This window comes from Tachypleus tridentatus, chromosome 7 (assembly GCF_004210375.1).
Source record: "Tachypleus tridentatus isolate NWPU-2018 chromosome 7, ASM421037v1, whole genome shotgun sequence".
NCBI classification, from domain to species: Eukaryota; Metazoa; Arthropoda; class Merostomata; order Xiphosura; family Limulidae; genus Tachypleus; species Tachypleus tridentatus.
In genome coordinates, this window is record NC_134831.1 from 153,526,348 (window position 1) to 153,539,032 (window position 12,685).

The 12,685-nt window shown below is 31.1% G+C and overlaps 1 protein-coding gene across 1 annotated transcript in view; it reads left to right on the forward strand.

The window, feature by feature from the left end:
- LOC143256930 (lon protease homolog 2, peroxisomal-like) overlaps positions 1 to 12,685 on the forward strand; it is a 106,570-nt gene that overhangs the window by 71,536 nt on the left and 22,349 nt on the right. Inside the window, 2 exon segments of the mRNA XM_076514818.1 lie at positions 4,359 to 4,506; positions 8,194 to 8,273. Of these exon segments, the coding sequence (XP_076370933.1) occupies positions 4,359 to 4,506; positions 8,194 to 8,273 (228 nt within the window).

A 12,685-nucleotide genomic window follows, 5' to 3' on the forward strand; every position in this document is an offset into this window, starting at 1 on the left:
CACCCCACAATGCAAAACAATCATTCGTTCAAATCCTTAGTTGCTGGAACTCTCTTCCAACAGCAAAGACCTGCTCAATTGACCTTGGGCAGGATCCATGGAGGTCCATAGACCTCTGTTGAATAAAGACAGTAAAGAAAAAAAGACATGATCATAAAGAGAAGGGTTCTCCACCTAATTCACCTATACATCAATAAAAATGGCTACCTTGATACAATGGAACTGTTGAGGTTTATGTTCTAATCTGGATGACATCAAAACATTGATTGCTTCCTACCATTCTGTATGTCTCTCCTTACAGGAAACATTTCTGAAACTTGCTGACACAGTCACCTTTTGGCAGTTTTCTTTGTGCAGAAATGACAGGCTGTGTGATGGATGAGTACATGGAGGGGTGGCACTGTTGGTTGATCAACATGTGTCTACCCTGTGTTTGCCACTGGATCTAGCAAACTGGCACTCTTCCACTGCTCTTGTATCAACAGACGATTGTGTGGTAGCAGTAACTGACTGTATTATACAAGCAACTGCTCAGCATATTCCTAAAACCTCAACACATTTTCCACGATATCCTCGTTCGTGGTGGAATCCTGCCTGCCACATGGCACGGAAGTCTCAAAAATGTGCCTGGGATACTTTTCACAAGTATCCCACACTTTTGCACCGCATTGCTTTCCAGCAGGCCCATGCACATGTTTGGTGGGTAAGACATCAAAGCCATAAGGAAACTTGGATTAAGTTCACAACCAGCATATCTTCTACCACCAGTTCAAAAGTCATATGGGACAAGATTCAAAAGGTCAGTGGACAATATAATTCTGTCCCCCTCTCGATCTTGCTCTCTGATGGCCAGGAAATAGCTGATACCTGGAGCATTGCTGATACTCTAGGTGAAAGCTTTTGCTGGGTATCTAGCACTGCTGCTTCTTCCTCTACCTTCTTAGCCATCAACACTCAGGCAGAGCAAACACCTCTTTCCTTTCGGGCTGATTGTATCTATGACTATAATCGTCCCTTTACACCTGTGGAACTCAAACTGGCTCTCATTGGTCTGGCAGTTCATTGGTTGGACCTGATGATGTTCATTATGAAATACTGCACCATCTATCTCCTGCTTCTCTTACTGTTCTTCTGCTTATTTTTAACCGAATCTGGCATGAGAATGTTTTTCCTGATGCTTGGTGCCAGGCTATTGTCCTACCTTTTTCAAAGCCTGGGAAGGATTCCAAGATTCATTCAAACTACCATCCAATTGCTTTGATGAGCTGTCTCTGTAAGTCCATAGAGAGGATGGTTAATGCTCGTCTTGTTTGGTTCCTCGAATCAAACAACCTTCTCTCATCCACCCAGTGTGGGTTCCGACAACAGCACTTCACCATGGACCACCTAATTTGACTTGAAACGTCTGTCAGAGAAGTCTTTCTCAAATGACAACATCTTGTATCGGTATTCTTTAAAATTGAGAAGGCTAATGGTACAACTTGGAGGTATGGAATTTTGCAAGACCTCTGTATATATGGGTTATGTGGCCGTTTGCCCATTTTTATTAAAAACTTTTTAATGGACTGGAGATTCCAAGTTTGTGTGTGTTCAACACTTTCCCATTATTTTCTACAGGAACTTGGAGTCCCTCATGGCTGTGTTTTGAGTGTCATGCTTTTCAGTATAAAGATTAATGCCATTACTGAACAACTCCCTCTTACTGTTGCAAACGGGCTCTGTGTTGATGACTTTCACATCTCCTGTTAGTCGTCGAACATGAGGTATATTGAGCAGCAGCTACAGACTACCCTCAATCGTTTACTGAGGTGGACCATGGCAAATGACTTTAACTTCTCTCTCTCTAGAACCGTTTGCATGCAGTTGTGCTGTTGATGGGGTATTCATCCTGATTCTTAACTATGTATCGGCATAGTTGTGCTGTCTGTGGTCCCCGAGACAAAGTTCTTGGGGTTTATCTTTGACTGTATGCTGACCTTTATACCACACATCAACCAGCTATGGGTCAAATGTACAAGAGCACTGAACATCCTTCGTGTCCTCTCTTCCACCACCTGGGGAGCAGATCGATGTTCTGTGCTAAAGATATATTGTACTCTTCTTCGTTCGAAACTCAACTATGGATCACTGGACTATGGTTCTGCCAAAAGTTTGGCTCTGCACTGGGGCCTTCCTCACTTTCCCAGTTCAGAGCTTATATGTAGAGTCTCATGAACCTTCTTTGCATTTCCACCTTTTGCAACTGTCTTCACTATATGCTTCGAAACTTCATTCCTTATCAAAGCATCCCACCTGGGATTGTGTTTTCCTTCCTCAGTGGGCCATACTTTTTCAGAATAGACGACCTGTCATAACTTCTTTTGGCCTTCATATCCAGGCGCAGTTGGATGAATTGGGTCTGTCCTTGGATAACATTACTGTATCCACTGGTCAGCCCATCTCACCATGGTTTTACGGTCCCCAGATATGACCTATCTTTAAGTCATCTGAGAAAAGCAGATACTCCTGATTGGAAATACTGTCTGTTATTTGCTGAATATCTTTCGAACCATCCTTCCACACCTATTTATACAGATGGTTCAAAATCAGATGACTGTGTAGGCTTAGCCATGGTTTGTTGTGGTTTAGTGGTTGCATGCAGAATCCCCTCTTTAGCTCCTGTGTTTACTGCTGAACTGTATGCCATTTCACTTGTTCTGGATGACATAGAAGCTAAGCAGTATTCAAATTGCACTATTTATACTGACTCAGTTCTCTTCTGGCCCTGGAATCACTTCATGTTAGTTCATGCCTGTTATTGCTGATATTTAAAACCAAATGGCCTATTTCTCCTTAACATCTACTTCTATCCAGTTTTTCTGGATACCAGGCAATGTTGGTATTTGCAGGAATGAGCTTGCTAACACTGCAGCTAAATCTATCCACTCTGGCACTATCACTGCTGTTCCATATAGTCGACTTGGAATGAGCAATGTGACAGCAAACTTTTCCAAATAAAACCCTATTTTGGACTTTGGCCATCTTGCTTCTGTAAGGATTGGAAAGAGGAAGTTGTTCTGTCTAAACAATGCATTGGTCACAGCTTTTTTAACTCATCATTTTCTTTTATCTGGAACTGATGCACCATTGTGTAGTCTGTGTGATACTCAGGTCACAGTAAACCACATTTTACTTTCTTGCCGTCATTATGACTCTCATGACGGTGCCATTTTCACCATGTTCTGTCCCAAAGTCTGTCCATAACATTAGACAGTGTTATTGGTGATAGTAACACTGTCCACCTTGGAAATGTTTTTAGTTTTTCAAAGGCCATCAGTCATTTTAATGTCATTTATGTTATTTAATTTATACATTAGAACTTTTTCAATTAAATTCCCTTTTAAGAATCACAGTCCATCTAGTTCGATTTGAAATTAGAAAATGGTCATAAAGTCAAACAACTCGAAACCAAGACAGGAAAGGCCAAATTCAGGTGACTAATGCTGCTGTTTGAATTACCTGTTGGTCATCCTGGTGAGTTATTATTAACATTTTGCTGTAAATCTTTTAAAATTTTTATTGCTTTACTTTTTGAAAATGGCCATAACATCAAATAACTCAGAACCAGGACTGAAAAGGCCAACTTCAGGTGATTGATGGTATTTTTTGTTCTTACCTGTTAATCTTTCTGGCAAATTATGATAATTACAGTTATGCTATAGAAAGTCCTCTTCAACTTGTATTACTGTAGATTTTCTCTTAATGCTGTAGACTAAATGTAAACATAGGTTTTATGCTTTTTTTTACTTTGTTTTATTTTACCTTAATTTCCTAATTTTACCTTTAGTTTAATTTTTTACTGGATGTTTGGCACAGATAACCAAGCTGCTTTGTGCTATAAAACAACAAATAAACCATCCAACCAAACTGATTAATACACTTGCTAACTCAATAACTAATCTAATTTAGTGTTTTTTTAGTCATTCAAGTAATATCCCAAGTTCCAAATTAAATTCCTTATGTGATGCACTCATTGTGTCATATCATAACTCCCTCTAGTGAACAGCAACATGTCCAAATTAAAATAAACTACAATGATTCAAAAGTATTTATCCAAATATTCAAAACCATTAAGTTAATGATTAACTGTTGGTTATTGAAGAAAAACTCTCATTAATTAGTTTAATGCTTTATATGATTTCAAGGTGGGTTTTTTTGGCAAAATTATGGCTAATGAAAGTCCTAGTAAATTGTTGTATTTATTATAGAATTTAACAAAAGAATTATATGCTTTTTAAACTGATTCATTAGAAAATTTGAAAAACTGAAACACAGTTAATGTAAGTGTCAGACACAGAACTGGTATGGTACCTTTGTAGAATTTCTCTTGGTGGTGCATGTGATCAAGCTGATATTCGAGGTCACAGAAGAACATACATCGGCTCCATGCCTGGACGAATCATACAGGGTCTGAAAACAGTAGGAACAAAAAATCCAGTTTTCTTACTAGATGAAATTGATAAGATGGTAAGAAGATATTGTTCATCACACCTTAATAATATATTTATTTTTTTTGTCATAAGAGAAATTTGTAGTTAGTATATGCTGACAACAGTTTCCTTGACTTGTTTAAGAACAATTTGTTAAGTCAAATTTGCATGCTTTATTAAAATAAGATGAGATATGATTTATGATAAACAATGATTATAGTAGTACATTTACTATTTACGAATTGAAAGATAAATCTAATCCTAAAACAGCATAACAGTTTTCCTTGTGAATATGATTATAGTGCATACAAAATTCAAGACAAAACTATACAGAAGACAGTTGTTTTTTAATTGTATAATAAAACTGATTTTATATGAACTGCAGTCAACCTTAAAAAAATACAAATTACAAACTATTGTCAGTATTGTTAGATATATTAGGGTTTGTGGTTTCTTTGAATGAATAAATATGTTTGTAATGTTTATTACTACACACAATTAGGCCATAAGAGGCACTTTTTGTTCTCATTCGTGTAACTTGAAAGTAATGTTGAATATTTGTACTAAACTTAATTCTAGAATTGAGTACAAAATAATTCATTTTTACTTCTGTTAATGATAAACATAAGATAGAGTATGATTGTACAGTTAATCATATATCTTTGACTACCTGCCTATAATAGATATTTTTTCTTAGTCCTGACCTATTTATAATGTTTTGGACCTTTTACGAACTGAGTAACAGTTCAGTGTGACCAATAACCAGTATCACTCAGAGTAAACTTGTATATAAAGGCCATGTAATGCAGAACTTGAAACTCGGTACAATCACAAAAAATAGACACCGATTAGTTACATTCAATCATGTTATAAAACATTCATAAGTGAGAATTAATCTGTGTAAAATATTCAATCACATGAACTGTATGTAACTACTGGAAATAAAATTCTTTCACTGAAAGTCCTGGAAAATTGTTAAAATTTTGTGGAAGATTCTGGAAGCTTAAAGTTCTCCATTTTGTTTGTACAGGGACAATGTTTGTCATATGTGAATGGTATGTTGCTTGGCTTGAGCTTTCAACTATATTCTTAGCTTAAATCTGTTAACATTTATGAGGAAAGCATACATCCATTTTATTGAGTTTTACCCTTGTTATATTTCATATATAATGTTATATGAGTCAATTCTTTTAGTTGCATTTTATTTGCTTTTTAGTAGTATATGTTGTATCATGAAGGTTTTTTTTCATGTAGTGTAGTACAGTTCAGTATTTCAGTGTATGGTGGTGGTGAAATAACATTATTAGTTGTGTAGTTTGAAACAGTTCTGTTGGGGTATACCTTCACCAGAATGAATTTGAAACAGTGTATTGCTTAATTAATTACCTATATAATTAATGATTTTATATATCTTTTAAACTTGTATGATGGATTCTCTAAATAAATACAAGTGTAATAATGACCTACTATTATCTTTTTTCCTGAAATCAAAAGTATTTTAAAATAAATTTGCAAAACGATTTTTATTTTTACTACTATATTATGAAACACAAGACAAAGTAGTTCTAAAGGCAAAATAATATAAACATTTGTATCTTTAATTGTTCTGTCAATCACCTCAGCTTATCATACTTTTGTTCTTGCTGCTTTTAAATGGGTTCTTGAATAAGAAAGTTGAAAAATAAGATTTTATTTTGACATCAAGTTTCTTTGAAGATTAAAGTATAAGTAATAAACTAGGTATGTAATGTGATACATGGTATTATGTGGTAAAGGGGAAAGGCCAACAAACAGTGATTAAACATTTCATAAACTGAAGAATCTTTAAATGCTCTTACATTCGTCGTCAATGTTTATTGCTAAGTGCACAATTTATTTTCAGTATTTTTTACCATGTGCACTTTTAGAGATAAGATGAACTGAATGCAAAGTAAATAATGATATGTTTACTAATTTGTAAGAGAAAATTAGTTACACCATTGAGATTTCTAAAAATAAACACTTAACACTTCTTATATTAATGGACTATATCCAACCTCATTACAATGAGTTATTTTGATTGTATAACACAACTATTGATCATGTAATTTTGTTGATGTTTTCAGGCCATTATGAAAAGTGATTTTCATAATGCTTACATATAAAATGTTTAATAAAGTTTGATTCAGTAGTGTTATTCTGACACTTAATTGGCTGTAAATATCGTAGAATTTTCTAGTTATTTCCCTAGAAGCTCCTGGAAAATGTTCATTTGGAGGCTTTGGAAACCTGTTATCTAGAAATTATTTGTTGTTTACCACATTTGCAATGAAAAGGTTTGAGCTGTCAGTTAGTGAAAAAAGTTTAAGTTTATGAAATTTAAAAAGCTGAAAAATAGAAAAAAAGCTCAAATAATTATGAAAGAAAAGTTTAAATATTAAAATAATCTGAAAATAAATGTAGTGAGCTTATAGTATGCATTTTAATACAGTCTGTAGTAATTGTGGGACATTGCCAAATTAAGGATGTAAAAAGAAAAAAAAAAAGTGTTATAAGTCTGTGCTCTATCGGTTGGTGTATCATTTATGGTTAATTCACAAAGGTATTATTATTTAACACGTTACAACCATATTTCAAAATATACCTAGATACTCTGTGAAATTTATCACTATCAGATCATTTTATTTACATGAACTCTACCATCTTTTAGTGCTATAAAAAATTTTTTTATAACTTTTGAAGTAACATATCATAGGGTGCCATTAGTATTATCATACAATCACTTTTTAATGGTTACAATGACTTGCAGAAGATATTTTCCTTCCTAAATGTATTGAATATGTGATAATGTTATTAATGGCTTGGCTTGAGATATTCCACTTACCAGTAGAAATCGTTTTAGAACATGTTGTGTTAAAACACTCGCAAGGATGTACAAGAAGTATAAGGGTCTTTTCAAACGTGTTTCCTTCAAAACTATTTGGAATGAATAAATCATAAGAAATGGTTTATTAAAAATTTTTTTAGTGCAACATTAAAATTACTTTCTACATATATATGTACATACTTTTATTTTGTTATATGAAGTTGTAACAAATTTCAATCTTTAATAAATCATAACAAATGGTTTATTAAAGACTATTTAGGGCAGCATTAAAATTGTTTTCCACACACACACACACATGTTTATTTTGTTTTATGAAGTTATAACAAATTTCATAATTTTCATGAAAATACTTCATCCTGTTCAGAGGCTACCAGTGTTTGTATAAAGGCCAAGTTAATAGCTTCCAGAAAGTGATATTTACACAGAGGCGTAATGTATAAATGTCTTAATCTGAACTGAATAGTATCCTCTCGACTAATTAATAGTGGATAACAACTTCAAAATAATGTAAACAGTGCATAAGAATAACAAAAGAGGTTTGCAATATTACCAAACAAATTCATTTTTTTATGTTTGCTAAATTAATGTGCCCAGTCTTTCATGTCATAGAATGGAAGATTGTATACTCTTTATACTGTGAGACCCTGTTAATTTTCTAAAAATGCTTAATTTACTACTCTGTACAACTGGTTTTGGTAGTTTTTTTCTATCCACAAAAAAAATAGAGAAAATTATTATTTTTTACAATATTTTTAATTTTTAGTTCTCACTATTATTGATTTGGATGAAAAGTTCTGTTTTTATATCTTAAGTCATACTCCTGATCCATATATTTTATATTTTAATTGTTTTTTACAGAATGCTGGTATTCATGGTGACCCAGCTGCTGCTCTTCTAGAAGTTTTGGATCCTGAACAGAACTGTTCTTTTACTGACCAGTATCCTTACATAATTATGTTTTTATATAAGCTTATTCTGAGTACTCCCTTGAATGTAATTAATTTTGAAAGTGATATGGAAAAAAATCTAAATAAATAACTTGTTATAGCTTGTTGACTATATTTAAGTTACTAGTTGATTTACTTAAATATTAATTCTGTTTTTTTACACTTTCAGCATGAAATTGTTTAATAAGATAATATAAGTTTGAAAAAATTAATTTGAAAAGTAAAGTTATTTTTTAAATTCTTTTTTGATTAGGTGTTTTTAGCTACAGCTTATTGGCTTGTAGAATTGCTCTGAGTTTTTTCTTTTAATATAAACTTTTAACTCACAGCTCTGTTACATCTGGATTGATTTGAGATATAATTGCAGAGGTCAAACCTTTGAAATCCATATATTTGACCATGTTCAAAATCTCAGGTTGATTTACTTTAATCTCGTCTAAAAGGATTTCAATTTGAGGGTAGACTAGTTGAGATCCTGATAAATAATAAAATTGAACTGGGTATACATGCACCCAATGCCTGGGTGCAGTAAAATATATTTAAGAAAGGAGGAAAACAAAGGTCTTATAGCTTAGTTTAATTCTGCATAAAAAATTTCAAGTTCTGTCAATAGTGAGGGTTAAAATACAAGTCATTTTTATAAGCAATAAATGCAGTAGTTGTAACTTTTATTGACTAATTATTGAACATGTTTGCAATAGGGATAAAGAATAGCCATTATAATTTTGTATTATAACTCTGAGAGTACCTAAAGTAGCTTCACAAACTTTGATAAGCTTTAAGTAAACATTACAAGACTTTTGTAAGTAAAAATTAAGAATTTTTAATAATATATTTTTACTAAATATTTGTCCATAAACATATGGCATCAGAGAGTTGAATGCTACAAGTGCAAAGTGATTTTCATGCTAATATTAAAAATGTCTTCTTTCAGTTGAAATTTTTTAGTTTCATGGATTTAATCTCTAAAACCTCATAAATAAATATCAAACTTTCTAAGAAAAACTTTTTTATGTTAGTTTCTTTGCAGTAATTTTGTATGAGGTTGGTCAATCTAACTGACCTTATAACTACCAAAACAAAAATTTAAAATAAATCTAACTTACCTTTTTTTCTTTATAGAATGACTATAAGTTTTAACAGGAAACCAAAATTAATTATTCTAAATTTTTTAAAACTCATAACAATATACATATATTTATACTTAATTTTAGAGTGTTATTGACCTTTAAACTGTGTCTAAATAATAATCCCACCACACAAGCTCTAAATCACTTGAAGAATGTGCAGCACATGTTACCATATTAAAATATGTAAAGTGCAACTATTCACAAACATAACTTGTTAAGAATTTTGTTTTGTTTTTATTATCTTACCTAATCTAACCATACCTAATACAATAGGTGTCTAATTTTTACATTTTAGTTATTTCTAAAACAATAACTAAAGAATACACATAACAAGAAATACAGTATTTACTTGGGATGTCTTTTTTTTTTTTCTGACAACTGTCAGTGAAACTTATGTCTGCTTTTTTGCATTAATAGTACTACTACACTAAATGATTTGTTGTTTAATTAAATAATTAACTTAAGAACATAAAATAACAACATGGAAAAAAACAATATCCTGTAACTATCATCATTATTCTGTTTTTAAACAATGCAGTAAGGACTTTCAACTCTTTTGCAACAGACCCTTGCAGTGTACAGGAGGACATTATATGTATTTTACTTGTGCAACAGTACATATTGTAATTATGATATCTCATGATATATCTTCATAAAAACTGGTAACATTTTGTTAGAGATTATAAGTTTCTTGTACATAAAAAATAACTGATTTAGGTATTTTTGCTGAAAACATATTTAAGTATTGTAATTATTTACAATTAAACTTCTAATAGTTTAAGTGCATGATAATTTTAATTTTAATCATAAAAATACTTTTTTCATCTTATAATTTCATATTTAATCTGCATAAGCTTTAGAATCTCATAATGTAGGATGTAGTTTTATGTATGTATATATGGTATTTTAGTTTAGTAAAGTATTATGTATATTGTATTTTCTATATTATATCACAAACTGTACATATTATCATGAACATATAGTGCAATGGAATGTTTAAAAATATAAAGCAGATAAAAAGTACATACTTTTTAATTTTTCATGGAATATCTTAAAATATCTTCTTTTGGTAATGTTTGTAATTTCTGGTATTTTCCTCTTCGCATATTTTAAGTTTTTAATGTTTTGTTTTCCTTCCTGTACATTACCTTTTATTACTCATCTTAGCACAAGTTAGTGGTGTCATAATTACAGTATCTTCAGTAAAGATGCATAAACTTTCAGCAAAATTATCTTCCCATAGTGCAAGATATGAAGCCTTGATAATTGATGCAAAGTATTATGTATATTTAAGGAATGTTTAAACCTTTCAGTTATGCATTTTAAAATATATGTATGTTAGAAAGCTCAAGCAAAAATATAGATGATGAACATGGTACATTTCAGGGATTGATAACATTTTTATTTTGTTTCTAAACCTTTCAAGTAAAGGATTTTGAAATTTGTGTGTCAATAGGGCAAGTTACCTAGTACAAAATAAACAAACATATGTCATTTGACAGATTATACCTTTGGCTTTCTATTGGTTATAAATAACAATGTATAACATTTCTAAGAGAACCTTTGATAAATTATGAAAGAGAGGACTTTATAGGGGTGTGTGGCAAGTGGGTTTGATTTTCTAGTGTATGGCTGTGAAACCAAATAAGATCAAAGGCTATAAAAGTTATGCTTTTCCTGAGTAATATCTATACTATAATGAATAATGGAGTGGTGGTAATTAAACTAGAGTAAATGGAAGACTTAGAGAACAAATGTCAATACTTTCAAATAAAGGAGATTGAGGATTTTAAAAAAATATTTTATTGTAAAATTAAGCACTTAGAACTCATTAAAATTTGATTTATTAACTATGTTTTGATGCCAAGTTTATTATTATATGTTGATAATAAAGTAGTTATTAAACTTGGAATATAACTCTGTAAAGATTGTGACATGCATACATTGACATTGACCTGTAAGGGTTATTGGATGTATTTCATAAAGTAACACTCTTATTTTAGAATTGAGAAAATAGAATGAAAATTGTGGAAAATAATAAATGCTACAAAACCATGTTTCCAAACAAATATACACACACACACATATATATATGCATGTAAATAAACTTGTGTGCTTTTGAAAATATTAATTAGTAAACTGATTTCTGGACATTTCTTCCAATATATATATATATCTTATATGATCAATTGCAAAACAATAATTCAAGTTGTATGTATGTATATATGGTATTTTAGTTTAGTAAAGTGTTGTATTTATTGTGAAACTGTTGCATTCTTACATAGGTTTAGATTTATATGTTGGAATTTATTTTTTATATTATAAATGTTTAATTGTGGCTTAGTATAAATGTTGTTCAATGAAGTTGTGGTACTTGTTACCAGTCATTAGTTACATCTTTCTTTATTCTGTGCAAAATTATCCATAGTTTTTCATATTTGAGTAATTATTTCGGTTTCAAAAGAAGTGTATCATAAATAGAGAGCTTTGTGTAAATTAATGACTTATAATATAATGCAGATTTTGGACAATTTGTTATTTGCTAACCATATTTCACAAGTAAAGAGGCATAAAAAACTTCATGCTTCATTCATGAGAATATATGTGGATTATTTTGTAAAAGCTGTTTGAATTTAAAAATCACTTTTTTTAAATACTTACTTAATGTTTGAGACAATATTCTTATTTACTGTTATTAGAGCCCAAATGTGTGTATTTGTAAATGCACTGAATATCTGGTTTGGCTTATGATGATTTTATATTTCTTACAAAAATAATACAGTTTGTGAACATACTCAAAAGTCTATCTAAGAATTCTGTAAAAACTCGTAAGGGTTCGTAAGGGTTTTATTTGGCTAGTTGAGGTATAAATGAATATTATATACCTATTCAGTTTGCATTAAAACCCTGCAGTATCAAGTTATTATAGAAAAAAATATATATATATTCTTTATATTTTGAATGTACTTGAATATATTGTATACTAATCAAAACCTGGACTTTAACTGGACAGAAATAACTTATTTTTTTCAATAAATTAAGTACTAACAATGCTAGGCTGAGGATCCATGGGTCAATTGTTTGCATTCTATTACCACAATGTAAGAGTGATGGTTAGATCCCACAATTACCCTTAAAGTAACCCAAGAGTTGACAGATGGTGCTGTTGAGTAGCTGCTGCCCTTTTAATCTAGCAATTAAAAACTAGTGCTAACAAAGATATCCAAAGCACAAAGAATCAGTCAGTAACAAGGAAATTAGTGAATTATCCAT